General features: G+C 30.7%; 1 protein-coding gene across 4 annotated transcripts in view; it reads right to left on the bottom strand.

Moving 5' to 3' along the window:
* The window catches only part of LOC139511834 (outer dynein arm-docking complex subunit 4-like), a 28,661-nt gene extending 13,471 nt beyond the window's left edge, over positions 1-15,190 (bottom strand). Inside the window, exons 1-2 of one of the 4 annotated variants that reach the window (XM_071298945.1) lie at positions 14,979-15,190; positions 12,174-12,305 (exon numbers count right to left, since the gene is read on the bottom strand). In XM_071298945.1, coding sequence (XP_071155046.1) covers positions 12,174-12,305; positions 14,979-15,095 — 249 coding nt within the window. In that variant the 5' untranslated portion in view covers positions 15,096-15,190. Of the gene's footprint in view, positions 1-5,310; positions 5,445-9,561; positions 9,674-12,173; positions 12,306-14,978 lie in introns of those variants that run through there. The other 3 variants (XM_071298946.1, XM_071298947.1, XM_071298948.1) reach the window with 3 other exon arrangements.
* Positions 15,191-23,038: the final 7,848 nt, after the last annotated feature.

Consider the following 23,038-nt stretch of genomic DNA (forward strand, 5'->3'; position numbering starts at 1 on the left):
CTGTGTCTCATCGGTATTGACAGTATCTTAATGATATTATTGGTATGTTCATATATATTCAATTCAATAATATAATTTCTTAACAATAATGCTGTGAACATTTGTCCATCATACTATTTGTACATAAAAATGCAGTGGACATTATCATTTCACGATAGTAAAATTAAATAAGCATTTTTATTTCTTGACAGTACTATTAAATTTGGCAATTTTACAATTTTATGACAAAATATTTTTTTTTACAAATGAAACTTTAAATATGTGAAGGTAATCATTTCTATTTCAAATATATTGGGTATGTGTAATTCGAAAACTAATGTCAATAGAAATAACAAATTGCTCCATTTCAATTTCATGAACGGTACTCGAACATATATGCGTAATTCGCCAACGGGATTTAAGTCGAAGTTAATTTAACACCGATTTCAATTGAAAAATTCATTTTTCAATTTAAATTAAAAGAAACATGATATAAAGTATGCTCGAAAAATATCCTGCGTAGTTGAAGTAAGTCATAGATGCGAGGTATGTACGTCGAAATGATAGGCATAATGATGTCATAATGAAAAATGTACAAAATTTATGTCTTTACAAAAAGTGTAGAACAGGTTCCCGATAACCTATGTTATAAAGTTAAGCTTAATATAATGTCATACTTCTATCTATCAAAATAAAAACAATTGGTGTGATTGCCAACCAGGCAACAAATGACACAGAAGTTGTTATCAACTGTTGATCACCGTATACCCTTCAACTGTTCATATAGTATAATGTGTTTTTATGTCTAAAATTAAAAATAAAATATGAAATGATATACAAATATCAAAGGTACCAGGATTATCATTTAGTACGCCAGGCGCGCGTTTCATCTACATAAGAATCATCAGTGATGCCCATAACAAAATAGTTATAAAGCCAAATAAGTAAAAAATTGAAGAGCATTGAGGATCCAAAATTCCAAAAATTTGTCCAAATACGACTAAAGTTATCTATTCCTGGGATGAGAAAATCCTTAGTTTTTTGGGAAAATTCAAAGTTTTGAAGAACAGAAAATTTATAAAAAATGACAACATAATTGATATTCATGTCAACACTGAAGTGATGTCTACTGGGCTGGTGATACCCTCGGGGACGAATCGTCCATCAGCAGTGGCATCGACCTAGTGGTATCAACAGTTATCAAAGGTATCATAATTGCAAATTAGATAAATTTTTAAAAGACATTAAATGACAGGGTTACATTTTTTTTTAACTTTTGAGCACTGTACGGTCTTCAACAATGAACACAACTTATACTGCATAGTCAACTATCAAAGTCACCAAAACGCGAATTTAAACAATTCAAACGAGAAAACGAATTGCCTGATTTATGTACAAAACAACGAACGAAAAATAAATATGACATACAGCAACAAACGACAACCACTGATCTGAACTACTTTCAAGCTGTAAAATAGTTCTACAAAAGTATTAACAAACCATTTCATGTGTTCCATATCTTAATGACACATGTTTAAAGTGTCTCGTTTTTGTTTTAGTTCGTATTGTTCTTTCTTTAGTCACATGTGATGTGCCTTGTAAGTTGTTGTCTGTTCATCATATCTTTTCTTTTGGTTGTGATGCATTATGTGTTTCTTTGACTTATTCTCTTTATTCAAAAATGGTCCTTTCTCTCTCCCATTTGACTCAAACTTTCCCATCGTTATATCTAAGGTTTCATATTTCACTAAATTACTATCGAGTAAACGCGCAGAATTTTAAACATCGCCCTAAAAACCACAATAACCAAAACCCACCTTTCTTCAAGTTTTTGTTAGAGGAGTTGTATAGATGTTAATGGTTTCAGTTTATTAAATATCAATCGCAAAAAGATTCACTATCGTGTTTGACTCAATAAGATTAATTACGGAAATGGGAAAGTCAAGCATAGACTTAATTTACTACTTTGGATCGACCTTAATACTTCGCATACCAAATCACTAATTTAAGTGATAAACTCGTATAGTTCTGATATTTTTGTGTCGAGCAGATTGATTGCGGCGTTTAATTGATAACATGGGACAATGAAGCACATTGCCTACCCCCTATCTCAAAGTTAATATTGAATCGGCCAAAACTACGTCTTTGCTTATACCCCATCACACTTTTCAGCATACAGATTTTTTTTTTAAATATTAAAGATAAATAATATACCACATACTTTGCTTGAACGATCACCAAAAGCTCTTGTACAATTGTACAGAAGAAAGATGCTCATCAAAGACACCTGGCTTATAATTGTGTACGTAAGAGTGTTTTTCACTTGTAAATTAAACAAAACTAAGTTTGTCAAATTTGCTCTTGGCTATTGGATTTGATAGCTCTCACATTTCGAAATATCTTCCACTGAATACAGATAAAGGCAATAACAGGCTATCAAGATCACACAATATTATCTATATAAAACCTTTCTATTGCTTCTAAAATGGATTTGATGTATTCATATAGAGACAACATTTAAAAGGCTACAATATTATTTTTGTAGAAATGAATACATGATATTGAATCAATGTTTACCATGTAGTTTAATTACATCCACAGTATATTGACTAGCGGTGGTACATTTTAACATCTATATACACATAGAGGATTGATATGTTACCGCAAGCTGTTAAATATATTTAAAATGAAAAAGTTACAATTGAAAAATTGACTCTCACCATAGTTATTTGCATTTACCCTACAGACGGCTTTTCAAATCCCGGAAACACCTATCTACCCATCAACCATAATAAGTTGCACTACATTTCTTTGTTCAAGTGCACTTGTGTACTTTTTATATTCAGGCCATTAACTTTGTGTCCAAAATTAACTGTCGTCAAAGATATTGGTACATTGTTGTTCAAGATCCTATTATGAACATTTTATTGATGCAAAAATATATGAAATTTGAAGTACATCAGCTGTTCATTAACATTGGCATTATGCCATGTTTTTAAAATACATCAGTATTAAATCTATCTTTTTGTGCAAATTTTAAACATGTAAACGGGTTAAAGATGACCAAATTTAAAAAAGAAGATGTGGTATGATTATGATAATAAACGTTCAAAAAAAAAAATGCGGACAGTCACCTAATGTACATGTTATTTGGTTTAATGTATGCATTTTATGTTGTTTCTTTTTAGTGTCTGTGAGGTCACAATATATCAATTAACTTCAAAATCGCCGAAAATACCAAATATGTATGATGTTGTGTTTCACAAAATAAGGTGTAACTCCATGTGTTCCGTTGCCCTGTCTGTATAAGAACAATAAACAAATAATAAGTGCCGTAGGGCATTGTTATAAATTGACTCATTTTGCGTAGAAAAAAATAATTACATGGGATTAATTACAAAATATGTTTTATATTATTTCATACCTTATGTTTCCTGACCAAGATATAAAGAAAAACAGTATTTAAACACCATTGAACGTTTGTTTTCACATTTATAAACGAGCATTTTGTTAGAACAAACAAATCCAGCTATGTTGTTATTTAACTCAAACAGAAACGAAACATAAGTTGATTTTGAATATTTTTCAGTTCTATTTTAATTTATGAGAGGTATACGGACAGAATGGAATAAAACTTTGTCAGCTGTCATTATGCATCAAAGTGCTGTTTTTATTTTGTTAAAACAGGTGTTGTAAATAATATTTATGAAACCTAGTGGCATTTATCTGGAGAAAATCTTACGTTGCCTACCTGCATTTCAATTAGTGATAAAGACGGGGATTAAACTGAGATACTTATAACAATGTAAGACGATAGTACAACTATTGATGTTGTGGTGACTAAAAAGAAATCCATATATTAATATAAGACCATTAGCAAAAATAGGCAAACATAAGCTATGTACCGAACTTTTTAAACCTAGAACATCCGGTTATATGTGTTAAAGGAATAATTGTGTGTAGTAAATGGAATTATCACATATGTTGACTTATTATGAACATGATAATATAGGGAACTTTTCAAATATTCCTTTACGTCATTATTTGAAATTGTAGAACAACCAGTCAATAATTCTAATTTGAATATTTAATTTACATAGCTTGTTATTATAGCCATTTCGATTTTTAAACAAAAGTTTCAAAAAGGCAGTTTAAACAATGTCTATTTTCAAATTAACGTATTTTCATGTTCATGACAATGAATGGGTTTATGGTAAATATTCACATAAAATACATTTGACTATGTATGAGAACAGTTTTTTTTACTACTGATTATGAGCTTACGATATCCAAATAAACTAAAAGTCCAATCAAAGAAGTATATAAAACAGTTTTAAATCAACATGTCATGGACAGGATCCTATAAAAGCCTTCTTAAAAAATTTCTACCATGTTTAAACAAAAAGTAAAATAAGCATGAAAAATGAATGCGAAGTTTTAATCAGGTTATCTATGCCAAGTGATTTAGATAAAATCAAATAGATCTTCAAGACAACAAAATAAAGGTTTGAGATGCAAATAAAGAAAAAAGTGTTTGAATGATAATCGTTTTTTTCCTTCGGTTTTTGAAAACACATAAGATAATCATTTTCAAAAGGTATCATTTTCTCAGAAATAGATAACCTTAGCTGTATTCGGCAAAACGTTAAGGAATTTTTGGTCTGCAACTTTGTACTCTATTTGGCGTTTTAAACATTTTTGATACGAGCGTCACTGATGAGTCTTTTTTTTTTAGACGAAACGCGCGTTTGGCGTAAATAAAATTTTGATCCTGGTATCTATGATGAGTTTATTTATTACATTCTCACTAAGTTTGGCACAAAGTTTACCATATGTGCGAGTAAAAAACCAAAGTTTAACACATATAAAATAACTTAAAACAAATCTAACATAATAAAACCGAATAGTTAGAAAAAAAGGTTAAAACGACAGGGTGAACTACTTTCTGAAGCAGAAAATAAAACACGGATGTTGAGATTTGTTTTATGCGATTTTACATTTACCCATGAAACTTCGTTGAGCATGAGGCAAAAGGTACTATTTAAAAAGGAACACTGATACAATACATAAATAATCCGCAATTATCAATTAAAATACGTCACTCCTGAAAAGGCACTCAATTCAATAGACACGGGATTGTCACAGACAACAACTTAATGACTACGCAAGATAACAATATAGTAAACGACTCTGTAGGTACTAAAAGCAAGTTAATATCACAGAGAGATAAGTCATTAAGTTCTACGATATTAACAGCTGAAATTAGAATATGTTCAATGGTAATATATATAATTTGTAAAATCATAAAAAATATCCAAATCGGACACTCACCTTATCAAATTATATGCCAATAAATTTCTGATTAATAATGTCTTTTAATTTCCACTGTAGTTTCGCTGTAAATTAATCTTTAATCTACATGAACACCTCAATTTAAATAAATCTTTCCGAAAGTATAGCTGTCAAATATTAAACAGTAAATATTTAAATCTCCTAATCCCATTTTAGATTTTATAAACAGGCCTTAAACTATCGGACTTATGTCTTATATATATATACATTTATGATCGAACTGTATTAGTTGTTATTTATCTATAGGAAAATATTGAATACGATTATTGATTCAGTTTTTTGTTGCTACATGTAGTATTAAGCAAGATTCAAACTTTTGTTGATAATATTTTAATCAGCTTGAATCCTTTTCATGCCATAGAATTCAAATGAGCCCATGATATTTTAAATTGATGTTACAATTTTGTATTGCATTTAAAATCAGTGAATGGAAATAAAGACCCATGTTGCAATCTGAATACAATAAAGCTTTTGAATTTAGAGAAACTCTGTTTCATATAAATTAACTCTCTCAATGATAGAAATCGAAATGAATAACATAAAACATTTATGTGTGATTTATTGAGAAGCAAATTATGGCAGCCATTTTTTTTAAAGATTTTAAGTAACACTGGGTACATTTTTTGCGTAAACTGTCACCTCGAGTTCATATTCGAATAAAATGAATTGCCTGTGTTAATACCATTAACTTACATTGTATAAGAAAAAGAAAGAAAACTAGAAATCAGAAAACGATAATTATAACACCTTTAGAGTTTCATTTCGAAATAAGATTCTTGAAAAAAGGAATTTATAAACAAAATTACAGATGCAGTTGACGCAGGGAATCGTAAATTTTCGTTTTTACATATATCATGCTAATCGGCTATCAATAATTTTCTACGCAACCTGTCTACAAGAACACCTACCGCACTTTAGTTAAATAACCAGATCAATCTGGGTGCACATGCGAAAAATCTTTCAAGTGGTGTATAAATAATCATATCTTCGAATTTGTATATAAATCATAAAAATAGAAAAGAGGTACTTCATGCATCAATCCATTGCACAACAACCCTATATGCACTTATAATCTTCGAATAAAAGTACAACGCGCGTATTGCTGTCTTCGGCTCAGACATTCAGGATAAACGATTGATTACTAAGACATAAATGCAATAAGATAAATGATACCAATTTTCTGCACCAGTTGCGCTTTTGAACAATCAATGTCTCTTCAGTGATGCTCAAGACCAAAGTACTTGATACTCCAAAAGCTTATTTAAAAGTTCTCAACCTAAAAGGACAAAAAGTAAGCCAATTCTGGGTAAGGAATCAGATCAGATAAGGAGATGCATCCATCCTCTAATTTGAAATAATTTCTGGGAATGCCAATTCATAACGGCAAATATTGTGTCCATGGTATACATCAAAGTGACCTTGATTTTTCGCTTTCAAATCGATTCTCCAGATTGAAACATCGATAACCTACTGGCGAATTATTTCATCTTTTATCCTGATTTTCTAGTCAAAACAATACACAAAACTTCCAATTAAAGAAACTTAACGTTAAACAGTATTAAAGTAAAAGTTAAAGTAAATCAGAAATGAAAATTAGCATTTTCAACAGGAAATTTCTTCTCATTGGCTCCTGTATTTTTTAAAACAATTAAACAAAACAAAAAACAAAAAACAAAAAAAAGAAAAACCATCAATTTATCAACGTGAGAGACTTTGAATTTGAAGTTGTCTACTTTGTTTTCGTGACACACGATCGTCTTACCAATCTACCCTTTTGATTAAAATATTTGTATTAAAAATTCACAGAATAAAAGTAACCTACAATTACGAGTTATATATAACCACCAAGCATACCAATTCAACTGGTATTAAAGAGACCCATTGATAGACGAAAATAAAGAGTTTTATATTTCTATACTGTTAGTATGTATAGGATAAACATATCATTTCACGTTGATTCAATGTTAAATATACACTAAAGATAAACTAAATAAAATTCGGTAGACATTTCACTGGACTTTAAATAAGTAAATAATGTCTAAATAATTGTGTCAGTATTCAAACACATTCAATACAAATGCGATTTCATTTTTGCTAAGTGTTTTGATTGTTACTGTTTTAATTTACAGTGTAAATGTATAGACTTTAACTTTTTCTAACATCTATTTCATAAATACTTTTCTGTGGGATTTTTTTATAAGGTTTATTTTTGCTATAATGAAAAAATCGCCGAAACATCTCGCCTGTGCATGTTTGTCGTATAGTTCAAAACTCTTTGTTCTATTTGTTCCCGATAAAGATTATTCATGTAAGCGTTTTCACAGCTTCTACATTTGCATGTTAGACCTTTTTGACAACTGATCAAAAGACAATCCTTTTTTAAAAAAATCATTTGTGATTAAGCGGAATTACGAAATATATATTTTACTTTTCTGTGGTTGAAATAAACGTAATCTTTGTTTTTTTTAAATCGGTATTTATAGAGAATTTTTATTTTGTTCCTTATTGCGGAAACATTATTCGATAGAGTTGGCCAATATTCAATGTTATAAATGCTTTTAACTAATACTTCGACAAAATGTAAGATAAACATGCGAGTCACCGGTTTTGATTTTTTTTTAATGAAAAACACATATTGTCCTATCAAATTCGATATAATTATCTGCCCTTCATTGAAATATACTCAACAGCACTCTTTTTTTATATAAGTAGTCTGATCCTGTAATTTCAAGTTCTAAATGTTCCTGTTATATAGTGAATGATAATTGGTGGATTATTTTTAAACCACGCTCAGAAAAAAGTAGAATCACAAAAATACTGCACTCCGAGGAAAATTCAAAACGAAAAGTCCCTAATCAAATGTCAAATTCAAAAGCTCAAACACATCAAACGGTCCAAGGACACAGTTATCGTCCATTGGTTTTCGTTGTCTAGACAACGAATATAGTCCCTAGTGTAAACAGTGTATAATTTGCATGTTTTATTTGATACACTTTCTCAATTTACAGTCAAATTTTATTTCTTGATATTAAATGCATGAAATATTAAGAAGGGGGATGTAATACATGTTAAAAAACATTGGGTGCTGAATCTTTATGTTAAGCAGTGATTTGGTCCAGTTAAAAAGGTCAAATTTTACCACGTCTGAAGCTGTCAAACTGAATTGTACACCCCCTTAACACAGAATTGTCAATATTTTGAGTTAGAGCTAGTAGAAGTTTCTATAATTTTGATATTATTTGTCTCACTGGTAGTACACTACACTGTAAAACTCTTTTTGAGAAAGAGCAGGTGCGATTTTTTTAATTTGAATTTATGGTCTAAAAGAAATGCACTACGAAATAACTGTGTTCTCGGGCCAAACGAATAGATAACAACTGCCATATTCCTGACTTTGGTACAGAAGTTTTTTATGTAGAATAATGTGGACTTAACCTTGTTCTACAGCCAGCCAAACTTTTCACTTGCATGACAGTCCCATAACATTTCATTGTATTGACAACGATATGAGAACAAAACAAACAGACTTAATTGGTAAAAATGTAAAAAATAGGGAACATTTTGTTATAATCTTAATCACTACAAAAACAAATATTCAAAGAAGAACCATAAAAAGGCATATAGACAAAGTACATTAGCAAAAATGAAAGACAAGAATACCATAAAATAGTCGTAGCACTATAACACAAGACGGTATGTATAAGTACAGAGTCACGTCAAATGGACATCACCTAAAAATGACTAAACAGTAAAATAAATAATCATAAAGACAATAAAAGAATATGATATTACGTTATTAATATGATAACCAACGTCAGTGCCCAGAATCTATACTTTAAGACCAAAAAAATACCCAGAAAAGGCTAGGCACCCAATCAACCTGAACTTACATATAGCATGTATAGGGTTGTTGCATTCTTAAAAATGTTCTAACATATCATGTTGTATTGAGATCAAAATGGCCCTTCCAGACTTTGATATATAACTAGTTATAGCATTACACGATGTTCTGTATCATCGTACATTAGTATTCAGTACAAAATTACATATTATTTTAAATCAGTCTTAATGTATGTTAGAAATTTCAAAGACGATGAACTTAAAGTTTCTAAAATATAATGGCTTTTGTTCAATAACGTTATTCTAAATTCTCATTTAGAATAAAGATGTAAATGAAACAAATTACAGCTTCCATGAAGAGTTTTTTTGAAATATACAAAAGCTTCATACCTGTTCAGTAGAAATGTACCAGTTTACATAATAATCCCAGCTAGTGTAATGTATGTTAAATGTAGAAGTTCAACGACAAATTGATGAAATGCTAGTGAAGGCTAATGTCAAACAAAACCTGTTGATAATTTATCAAACGTGGCTTTTAAATTGATACATCATATCCTTTGATTTGTGTAACGACTGATTAAATATACTTTTAAAAGAATTTAATATAAAGATATTTTGTTGAGAGGCTTGTTGACCAATTCATTAAACTCTGTGTGTGTGTGATAACTCTGTATATTTGCATTGTCAAATTTCAAATATCAGTTGTATAAATGTATTTGATTACGAAAAATACTTATAAAGATGAAATATAAATCATTGCTGAACATGTAAAACAACATATCTGAAAAAAATCCGAAATATCGAAGCTGACATGATACAGAAGAAAATGCCTACAATACAAAGCTACCTTAATATTCTCCATTTTGTGTATGACAACATTCACCTTTCTTGGCCAGCCTCGAAAAATAACTGTATAACAAATCAGGTCCGAAACTAAAATCGCTAACAAAAAACTGAATATTTGGAGTCATGCTTGGTCGGTGTCTGAAATGGTGTTTAGCCTCAAATAGCAAATATCATGGGTATACCAGGATGAGGACCACGAATCCTACAATCCTGAGTATATTTAGTCAAATAGCACACAGTATTTACACTGCGTTTTGGTTAATTTAATCTGATTTTGGTTTTTAACTTTTGTATTGGATATGTTTATATGTTCAGTTTTTATTCTTTGATGGTTTCCGATGATTTTTCTTCTTTGAATATTTCAAGATTTTCTGTTGCAAAAGAGGTGCTACATATGAAGCAGAATACGTAACCCATTCCGTATTATAGAAATACTTTAAACATATGTAAACTTGAAAAAGAGTCAAACAAAACCAGGAAAGGACAAACAACAGCCACAAAATACTACGTAGAAAATAAGAAACGCGAAAGACTAAACTCACCAAAAAAAACAGGAGATCAACAATGACCATTTTTATAATCAAGTTTATATTTACAGTTTGTTTATTTGACGGTTATTTAAAAATAGCGGTATACTAAAAAGCCTACTGGTCATCTCTACAATGACTTATTTACTGAACAAATAAATGAAAAGCACTTCGAGTCATAAGAGAAATGTAGAGAACGGTTTAACTTTACATTTCTGGGGAAAAAAATCAGAAGATAATACTTACATATGTGAAGTTCATCGTAGTCTTATTATAAGTAAATGATCTGTCGATCGTTAAACTTTTCGCGATAAAACACATATATTCCAGTAAAATCTCATCATGTATATTGTGTACATAATTAGTGTATTTTTATTCCATTTTCAATAATCTTGTTTGTATCTCATCAGGTTATAATTTAAAATAAAGGTACTACAACACATACATGTACGTAATGTACTTGTCACAAATGATTACTTGGCTCATTGGTATAAATATAATGCAGCATTTCTTAAAGTCATGGGCGATTAAGTATGAAAACATACTATACAAATAAAATTTAAAAAAAATAATAATTATAGGCACCTTTTACAGAAAAATTCAATATCATAGACGGAGTTAAATATATCATTTACATTTCTTTAATATTAATCTTTAGAAAACATTTGTATAGGTGATCAGATGTAGATTTTTAATCGATTTAAATACAAAGGGATATTGTAAACATATTTCCTCTCCTGCAAATAATGTACTTTCCTAGTAGCATGATGAATTTTGTGAATAGGTATTAAACAATTTCCATTTTTTTAATCAGCATTAAGATTAGAAAAATAAGATATACATAAAAAAAACTCCTGTAACCCAATCAATCGTTTTTCATTTGAAGGTAATATTATATATACTAGTATTTCGTTTATCCTTTCAATTTATTCTATGACGTTAAAAATAGGGTACGGTGTATATTATACAATTATAGCTATTGTATGAGGTCGATACGAGGTTATACCGACCTAAGAGAAGCATATGGACTGGGGACGAAGTTCGAGGTCGATATGCTTCTCTAGGTCGATATAACGTCGTATTGACCTCTACCAAAGGCTACAATTGTTATATTATTAATCAACAACTATTGCACGAACAATGTAAAATTGGGGATTTCTAGAATGTATTTTTAATAACATGCCCTGTGCAATATGTTGTTTTTGACCTACGAAAAGCTAAACACAACAGTATTGGCGTGCAATCTGAATAAATACAAATGTAATTGTGATCAAGTTTTAACGAATCACAAATCCTTAAAAATATTCGATTAATAATATAAATAAATAACGTTCTTGTGCCTTTCTTTAAGGAAGTATATACTATTTTAGTGAAGTAAAGTCCTTATTAGGCTAGGTATACTATATATTGGTTATCTGTCGGACAAGTCTACTCTTAAAAGTGGGTAGTTTACATAACCTAATAATGACTTCACGGTTCAGCTAGCAAGCAAGCTAACCAAAGATATCACCTTTACCTACACACTCAATGCATTCTGATGTTACGGTAAATCATACCAGAAATCGTTTACTCTTATTGATGACCTTTTACTCTTATTGATTTACATGTTTATCAGTAATACAAGTTTACCTCTTTGTAAAGGTTGTTTAGATGTAGAGATGTTTCAACATCATCAATGGCTTTCCGTATATTTCTTAAATGCATATAGCTCTTTGACCGGTTAATCAGGGATTTCAAGTCTCTTGGATATAAGTGAAGTGCCTGGAAATAAAAAATTCGGTTAAGGTACCAAAAGGTGCGTAGATGGCGAATCATTTATTTTTTTCAATATTTTTATCTGCAATCAGAATTACGTCTTGATATCGAAAAATGTATATATTTATTTTCTTCTCCGTTGTATAAAATCTAGTTGAAATGGTTTCAATGGGTACCAAATCAAATCATTACATATAGCAGGTTAGGATTAAAATGTTTACGTCAAATCGATGAAAGAAAAAAATACAAATTATTAACAAGTGTTTCCGTTCACAAAGTGACACTTAAAGAAAACTTAAGTATAAATGTATGAATGAGGGGAAGACACGGGCTGCTCAATTCCCAAATCCCGCTTTTTTTGTAATTTTTCCCACTTCTCATTTCTTTTCCTTCGTTTTCCCCAGATCCCAGTTGTTGGTCCCCTTTTTAACCATAGCCCCACTTTGTCCCTCTACACCCTCATTGATTATATATATATATAAAAAATTGTCATGAATGAGTATAAATATTTTCAATCTTCCTGAAAAATTGTCGATATCTTTTTATTTTATTTGAACAGTCGTCTGAGTTCAGTTTAGTCTGACATCGAAGTATAAAATTTCATTTTATCTAACTATCTATTTAAATTCCTGTATTGAAATTACAAACGTTTTCAACGTGATTTAGTTTTGTTGTTATCTTATCCAATTGGTTTTTTTTTTTTAAAACAATAAAAATAATAAATGTTATTGACAAAACCAATCAAGACCTCATATATTAAAATCTATAAATGTATCATTTGTTTATCTGATCAAATTGTAATTTAAACACCCACAGACACCGTAAGTAGTTATTTTGTTGAAATCTCCTATCCGGATCCCCTTAGTTTCAAACTTACTGACGACACGATTATAAATAAATACGCTATAATAACGCCAAATGACATTTGCGCCAATTCGAAAATATCATTTTTTTTTTTATTTGCGTCATAACAAAGTTGTCAATTTGACAATTTTATTCAAACAGGCAAGATACGTTTACGATAATTACCGTTTCTTAGGTTAACCAAACGTAGTAGGTAAATGGTGTAAAGATACCACAATGTTACCCAAGAGTGGGAAGGATGTACACACATGAAGTCTAACTTCCACCTCACCGGGGTGAACAGGCATCAAATGGCAGACAAAATAGAATCATATTCAAAACAGTGTGGCTGTGGCCATTGATTGAAGACCTAAATTATCCCATTGACTGGGACAGATTAAGTGAACGTTTGTCTGTAACGATCACTGCTCACTACTTACTTATTATAGAATTTAAACTGTGGGGTCACCAAAGGTTCTTAACGCCTTTAATAATTAAAAAAATCGAAAAATTAATCAGGAATAACCTTTAGGTTTTGAATTATATTATTGAAATAAATCAAAACATCGTGTTATTCCTGATCAATTTTTCGAATTACTTTATATAGGTTCGAGAACCTTTGGTGACCCCACAGTTTCAGTGTCTTTAACAAGTACATAGTGAGCAGTGATCGTTACAGACAAACCTTCAACTAATGTGTCCCAGTCAATGGGATGATTTAGGTCGTCAATCAATGGCCACAGCCACACTGTTTTGAATATGATTCTAGTTATGATTGTTATATCAATACGATATATACAACTTGCATGTCTTGTGTCTTCTGTTTTCCTATAAATTGGCGCAAATGATTTTTTTGGGGGCGCAAATGAACCAAAAAAGTAGGCGCGAATTATTACAAATAAAATGTCGCAAATACTGTCCAGATTGACGCAAATGCAAAACACCGATAATATCAGTATACGCTTAAATATTACTGTTAGAAGTGATAAAATGATATGACCTTGAACTGTTATCGTACTTTTTATAAAAAAAAATGGCAATTAGTTTAAAATATGTAGCTTAGTAAAATTCTAATAAACACCAAAACTGTATATTAAAAATGGATTTACGAGATTTGAACATCGGTAAACTGTTGTAGCTATTTTGTAATACTTGGTTTCTATGAGCTGTATTCCCCGGTTGTTTTTTTTTGTCTCATTGGCGTTTACTTTACACCTCTTTTTATTCATAGTATCATGTTTCGTCTAGCTTGGAGTATATTATTTTACATATCTTTTTATATGATATCCTTGGACGAATTTCATACATTTATATTCGTCGTAAGTGTTATCTGTTGCTTTGTGCTTTTTAAGTTTTCGTTGAGAACAAATATAGCAACCCAAGAAGAGAGAGAAAGAGAAGGCCGTGGTATACATAGCGGCAATTTTTTTTCCATCAAACTGTAGGGAATTATAATACGCACTTGTAATAGAGAAAAAATAGGAAAGAGGGAGAGGATACAGAGTTATACAGAGTTTATGCGCTTATGGTGCATGTATATAAGAAAGGATTTTTCTTCAATTTCTCATGTGAGACCCTTTTGTAGTATACGTTATTTCTTATTGACTTATGGATGCTTACATTTACGTCATTTTTGGACTCTCAATGGCAATCATATCACACTTTCTTTTTTATATTATCATATTTAAATCAGAATAAAACGATCTCTAGTGCAAATAAAGGCTGTTTTCTTTTTTCCTTATCATGTATTCTCTTGAGTTGCTTATTCAAGTGGCTTTAGCAGATAAATATAACATATTTCGTTTTAAATACTTTACATATGAATATTAAGCTTACCTCATTAAATTTGCTGACTGCACCTTCAAAATCATTTTCTTCCATTAATTTAACTCCCTCTTTCCGATAAACATCATTCAGGACTTGTGTCTTCCTATTTTGATATTTGGCAGACATGTTTGGTTTTTTTTCCTTCACTTTTGAGGTTTAGTCCTGTTGAAAGATAACAATTCTCGTATTCATTTATTTAACATAGCAAATTTTAAAATATCTTTTGGACATGTTCGTAATTCGAACCCCCTACATCTGTTCTAAATCTTATTAATCTCTACATAGCCACTCATCTACACGAAATGGTATGTTAATAATTCATTCGTCAAAGTGTCATAGGTTGAATTGTGAAAATATGTATTTTTGAAAACGTTTAATAAATTTTAATCCTCCTCGTAGACTATTATCCGGGTACACGAAATCTAGATTAAGGCCAAACAATAAAACTTTCACCACGTTTTTGAAGATCATACATTTGGTGTACTTGTAATGATTTATTGCATTGCAACTTTGTAAAGATATATTTTAATTAAATAAATAAACACGAATTGTAGTTTCAAGTATTTCCACACGTAGTCGTACAACTTAAAGAAAATTGAAATGTTGTACCTTTTCAATGAAACGAAAATTTAATTTCATTTACCTATTTGTTCCCCTGACTAAGTAGATTAATATAATTCGCTTCATTAGGTGGTCTTTAAGCGAATTAATTAATAAAAGCTTGATCACATTTGTATAATCGTTGTTGTATGCACAAAATCCAGGGTAACTATTTAAATATAATGTTATTACAAATTTATTTATACCATTTATTTCATCAATAAAATTGTACATTCAAGTTTCATTCGAGCGTCAGTGCTGAGTTTTTAGAAGACGAAACATTTGTCTATTGGTCATGATTTGATCCTGGAAACTATGATGAGTTTATTATAGTATGTAGTATTTTCGGTTAAAGATAAAGACATAGATATTTACAATATATGTATGTTGTCGGAAAATATAAAATTTATTTGTCTGAGCTTTTTATAGAAACGGGACAAGAACGAGGCTCTGTCGAGCTTTTATCCTGTTTCGTAGCGAGTATACAGATAAATTTTATATTTTCCGACAATGTATACACATATGGTTTTTATCCTGAAATTACTCCCAACACTTGCACTTTAGTTATTAAAATCAAAATCATTGTCAAGAAATCGACATCGTTGAAACGCGGACCGCGAATAGGACCCCAAAATGAACTGATTTGGAAACAGAAATATTCCATATTATAGCATGCTCAACGTGGAAGTGGGATAACAGGAGACTTTATTTGTACATGTACAAATAAAAAAAAAAAAAATTTGTATACCAGTTATTTGCACAAAATAGATGGCTAATTGCAGGATACAATTGTAAATGAATTTAATGATCTAACAAATAGTTGTTATGATTAGATGTGTTTTTTTCTTTAGATTTGATTGATAAAAGGGACTGAAAATAAAACTATATGCATTTTCTGTTTCCGAAACTCTGTTGGCATCAGGCAATGACTTTACCATATCATATTCATCTGAATTGCAAAACAAAGTACAAAAAATCGTCATCTGGAATGCACTTTGTAGTTCTCTATACCAGTGCTATCATTCACACATAATAAAGGGTCTGGAAAGATCGATGGTCCTTCGTTTCTGTTTTCTTAAATTTTCATGTTTTTTTATCTATATTATTTCTCTCTTATGTTCTCATTTTATTATTCTGGTTTTTTTCTCAATTCCTGCAGATTTGGCCCATTATCTCTATTCTGTTAACCCAATCAAGATTATCATAATAGATTCAAAGCCTACCCCATTCGATACGTTATATTAGGAGAGTTTTACTTTACCTTGGTAGATAAATCGGTGGTTTACTATACTGTTTTGTATTGGATCCACGGCTGTTGAAGGAAAAGTAACTGTAAAAGAGGGACGAAAGATACCAAAGGGAAAGTCAAACTTTTCTCCTCAGTTACCTTTGTTATTTGATCATCAAGTTTCCAAAATTGTTAATAAAGCAGACTGTCCACTAGTTTGAGTTTCATTCAAAAGTGTCTGGATTTGGGTTAACAGCATAGAAAATAACAGGCAAACTGTTTAGAATAATGGCAACATAAATTTGAAGAATAGAAAACAATGGGACAAAATAAAAGGGAATAGAAAATAATTGGGTGCTGACATATAAAGAATAGAGAAGAGAGAGCAAACACAATATATAATAGAGAAAAAAGCTTTTAAAAAGAAAGAAAAGAGAAAAAGAACACCTTCTTCCAGATCATCATTAAAGAAAGATTTCAATCACCTTGAAGTTGACTAGTTAGTTTTCGAATGCTTATTGAGTGGAGGGAAGGAAAGAAATAAAGTCAGATGTACTGGTGACCCCTTTATGCATGTAAATGTCATAGCTTTATTACAGGCTCGTTGAAGGTTAACTCACATCTCATCTTATTCATACAGTCCTGGAACTGATGGTGAAAAAGATTCAATATACTTGCTTCAGCATTTGTTGATTTCAATGACCACTAAACGTTGTTTTGTTATAATCCTGAAATCACGATGTCGTTAGCAGTTGATGATCTACAGGGTAGAAGTCCACATGAAGTCATGATATCTTACCTGAACACATTATTATGATCCCTGGACTACCAGTCTTTGCACAAAGTCCTTAACCGTGCCAGGGATTGAAACCACGACTTCTCGCAATCGAGGCAGGTACGCAACTAGAAGACAACAGTAAAGAGCATGACGGACCATCGTACCATCTGAATATGTAAAAGTTGATGACATCTTAGGTCAGTCCAACAAACATTTTTGTATCACTTTGAGTTTTGACCTCTGACCTTTAATATTAGTTGCGCATGCAGTTGAATCATTGACGTTATATTTATACTTCTAGTTGTTAATTTTATTTAATACATGCAATAAAAAAAAAAAAATCATGATATTGTCAACACTCAGAAATACTCACATTGCAAATGTACTTAAATGAGAAATCCCGTCACTTGTTAAAAATAAATGTGTTATGTGCTTACTAGATAGGTAAGGCAGAGAAGGTTGAAACGAAACATATTGTATAGGGGATAATTTATGATCAACTACTGTATAAATCATGCTTGTGAATTATAACCTTTAAAATCTATTCGATGGTTTACTATTTGTAATTTAATGCATTGTGTTTAGATTTATAATAGAAATGATCAATACATGCACAGCAAAATAAAATATCAATCGATCTATGATATCAAATGAAGGTCACTGGGTCCGTTTTAAGATGATAATACATTTGTACTTATTAATTTATTCAAGATTTAAGATTTAAAATACCAAATATTGACCTCCAAAATATAGTTAATTAATACAGTGATGCATTTCAACTCCCTTGTTTGTTTTGCTTGTAATATTTTTTAATCAATTCTAAAAAAAAAAAAAAAAAAAAAACTAACCCCAAATTCCCGCGTTTAATATAATTGAAAATGGAAATGGGATATGTGTCAAAGAGACAACAACCTGACCAAAGAGTAAACAAAAGCCGAAGGCCACAATGAAAAAAGTAAAATAATTATACAGTTAAATGCTTATTTTGAACTTATTTTCAGACAAACATGTACACCTTACAATCATTACCATGATTACATAAACCACATATATAAAGTTAATCTAAATAAATGCTTATAGCATCTCAAAGTTAGACTAAAACACAAAAACTAAACGCTAAACTAGGAACCATGAAAATATGGTCCAGTCCAGACAGACATCTACAACATATATTCATTTCATAAACCAAATGAAGTTGACTTATAATGTTTTTAGTATCTAAAAGCGAACCTTACCGACACGAAACAAAAATCAACCAATTAAAACAGAAAAAGTCCCGGTCAGATAAAAATCCCAGATAGACATGTTAACCTTGCAATCATTCAATACACCAAATATATTTGACACATAATAGAATATGAGAATCAAACTCAATTAAGAAATCATATAAGATTGACCAATGTACCATGAACATGAGGTCATTACAAGGTCAATTGATACTTGCCACTGGGACAGGCATGTACACCTAACAATCATTATTAGACCAAATATAGTTGACCGATTTGTATTTGAGAAACAAACTAAAACCAGATGCTCCGCAGGGCGCAGCTTTATACGACCGCAGAGGTTTAACCCTGAACGGTTGGGGCAAGTATGGACACAACATTCAAGCTGGATACAGCTCTAAATTTGGTTTGTGATTAAATAGTTGACACAGCATAGGTTTCTGACACAGAATGAATGTGATCCTAATGAACTTAAATTTTTTTTTTGCCTTTGAGCAATTCACTATGCTGTTGAATATTAATCCTCTCAAAAAAATGTTTAAAGAAATTTTCTTTTTATTTATGAAATCTGAAATGAGAAAAATGTACCCCCCCCCCCATTTTTTTCACATCCCCCTTTCCCTTTTTCCAAAACTGATCTCAATTCAAATTTCTAATGGTGTTTGCAACAATAACTACTCATTTAAATACATCATAAAATATTAAAATGTAACAAAAGGTACTTGTTATCACTGAATGATAAAGATTGTTTTAATTTATCAGTCGGTAGTAAAAGTGAATATACATTGTATATTGTATAAAACAATGATTTAAGTTGACTCAACTACTATTCTGGACAAAGAAAGATAACTCCAATCGATTGAAAATGTCTTGCTATTGCACAATATTGTGCAATTAGATATTTCTGGCTAGTGCGCAATACTGTGCAATTGATTTCTTGCTATTGCACAATACTGAGCAATTGAACATTTCTTGCTATTGCACAAAACTGTGCAATTGAAGATTTCTTGCTATTGGTGAATACTGTGCAATTGAAAATTTCTTGCTATTGCACAATACTTAATATAATAATTTTGGATCCTGATTTGAACCAACTTGAAAACTGGGCCCATAAACAAAAATCTAAGTACATGTTTAGATTCAGCATATCAAAAAAGCCCAAGAATTCAATTTTTGTTAAAATCAAATTTAGTTTAATTTTGGACCCTTTGGACTTTAATGTAGACCAATTTGAAAACGGGACCAAAAATTAAGAATCTACATACACAGTTAGATTTGGCATATCAAAGAACCCCAATTATTCAATTTTTGATGAAATCAAACAAAGTTTAATTTTGTACCCCGATTTGGACCAACTTGAAAACTGGGCCAATAATCAAAAATCTAAGTACATTTTTAGATTCAACATATTAAAGAACCCCAAGGATTCAATTTTTGTTAAAATCAAACTAAGTTTAATTTTGGACCCTTTGGACCTTAATGTAGACCAATTTGAAAACAGGACCAAAAATTAAGAATCTACATACACAGTTAGATTTAGCATATCAAAGAACCCCAATTATTCAATTTTTGATGAAATCAAACAAAGTTCAATTTTGGACCCTTTGGGCCCCTTATTCCTAAACTGTTGGGACCAAAACTCCCAAAATCAAACACAACCTTCCTTTTATGGTCATAAACCTTGTGTTTAAATTTCATAGATTTCCATTTACTTATACTTAAGTTATGGTGCGAAAACCAAGAATAATGCTTATTTGGGCCCCTTTTTGGCCCTTAATTCCTAAACTGTTGGGACCTCAACTCCCAAAATCAATCCCAACCTTCCTTTTGTAATCATAAACCTTGTGTTTAAATTTCACTGATTTCTATTCACTTAAACTAAAGTTATAGTGCGAAAACCAAGAAAATGCTTATTTGGGCCCTTTTTGGCCCCTAATTCCTAAAATGTTGGGACCAAAACTCCCAAAATCAATCCCAACTTTCCTTTTGTGGTCATAAACCTTGTGTCAAAGTTTCATTGATTTCTATTCACTTTTACTAAAGTTAGAGTGCGAAAACTAAAAGTATTCGGACGATGACGACGACGCCAACGTGATAGCAATATACGACGAAAAATTAAAATTTTTGCGGTCCTATAAAACCCAACTTAAAACTGATCACCAACCCATGAAATGAGGTCAAGATCAGGTTAACAATGTCTGAGCCACACTACGACCTTGCAAGAATCCTTTAAGCCTAATATAAATATCCTGCTACTCATATGAATAAAGCTTTAGTTTTTAAGCAATTGGTGAACCTTGTTGAAAATTAGGTCAAAGAATGGACATATAACAAGCAGGAATTTATTATATCCTAGTCTTCTGTCCCGTGAAAAATAAAGATTAATACACATAGTGTATGCTGTCACCAAATCATATTTTAATCCCTATGTCTTGCATTTTTAGACTTTTGTTGCAGGGGAGATAAAATAAAACCCTTTAGTGAGACAATGCTATTCTTACTAATATTGTGAACTTCCTTTAATGCAGTATAGTTTCTTATTCATTTATGTGTTTTTACTACCTATAATATTATTTTAAAGTCAAATGCTTTTTCTGTGTTGGTTTTTATTAGGTCTTTCCACTTTTCTGTGGAAAGACCTATTGTTTTTCTTCTGATTATTTTTTTTTTCTTCCGCCTAATTTAAATTCATATCTATACATCATAAAGTCTTATGAACTGACATTTTAGACTGATTTTTAATATTTTAATATCAAAATAGATATTAACTGGTGGAAAGACCTTCAATTGTTCTCTGAACAATTGGTTTTTAATTGATATTCTAATTGTTTTAACAAATTACTAACTGTAATTAAAAAGGGGTAAGGTTGAGATAACCAACAACTATTTCAACCCAAAATGTTCATGTGCCAGGCCCATTTCAGGAACCTTATGTTAGAACTTTGTAACTTCATATCTTCTTACTTTCTACTTGTAGATGGTGCACTCGACTCCAGTCTTAATTTACAATAGCCAGGATTGACAGCTTTCCTATGAAAAGTCATTGGTTTTAGACTTTAAACAAGAATGTGTCCCAAGTACATGGATGCCCCACTCTCATTATCATTTTCTATGTTCAGTGGACCGTGAAATTGGGGTAAAAGCTCTAATTTGGCATTGAAATTAGAAAGATCATAACATAGGAACATGTGTACTAAGTTTGAAGTTGATTGGACTACAACTTCATTAAAACTACCTTGGCCAAAAACTTTAAACTAAAGCGTGACAGACAGACAAACGAACGCACAGACCAGAAAACATAATGCTCCTCTACTATCGTAAGTGATGTATAAAAAAAATCAGCAATCAATCTACATGCAGAATTGGGTTTAAAGGGCAGATCATTATAGTTTTTTTTCTGTATAATTTAATCACAACTGTAAACTCCTGTCTATTGTTGTAGCATGTATGTTGTCTTGTTAATGTTTTTTGTTAATTTTTGTTGTGGATTTGCTGTAACATTGAGGTATACCAAACATCAACTTTTATACATCCTCACAAAAACATATAATTAGTCACTAGGTATAAAGAACTTAACTTGAGCATTTAGCTTAATTAAGTCAATGAAGCATGAAATAAGGACGGAGGGATAAGTACACGGAATAATTTTGGCACCAAGTTATATGATTGCAGTACAATAAGTTTTTGAGAACTGATCTGAGATATAAAAGATAATCCAAGTAAAATGAAGCATTTAATAAGGCTCCATGTTTGCAGTTTTATTTATGGGTCACTTTGGTATCTTATTACTGGAATCTGATGCAAAAAGAGGCAGCTAAGTCAATGAAGGATGAAATTTAGGTCAGGATATCATACATGATTCTTACTGTAAATGTTATTGCAAGAGGCAACAAAATAGGTGAAACCAATCTGAATTTATTAGAGGAGAGTCAAGTAAACTAATAGAAGTTGTGTTACTTTCAAGTCTATAAGTAGAATATAACTATCAAAACTCAAAAAGTTTTTTTTTAAATTTTTTATTGTTCAACAAGCCAAAAATAATACGTAACAATCTTGTATAAAGAGTATTTTGTGGCAAGAAATAGAATGTATTTGTAAATAAATAAATAAAATATAAAAAAATATCATAGAATCATAAGTTTACCCTGAATAAACATCACAAAATAATACTTATTATAAAACTGTTCAATTGTACAGGCATACTAACTCAAATTATTGGCAGATAATTTAAAAAAAA

Source organism: Mytilus edulis, chromosome 2 (genome assembly GCF_963676685.1).
Source record: "Mytilus edulis chromosome 2, xbMytEdul2.2, whole genome shotgun sequence".
NCBI classification, from domain to species: domain Eukaryota; kingdom Metazoa; phylum Mollusca; class Bivalvia; order Mytilida; family Mytilidae; genus Mytilus; species Mytilus edulis.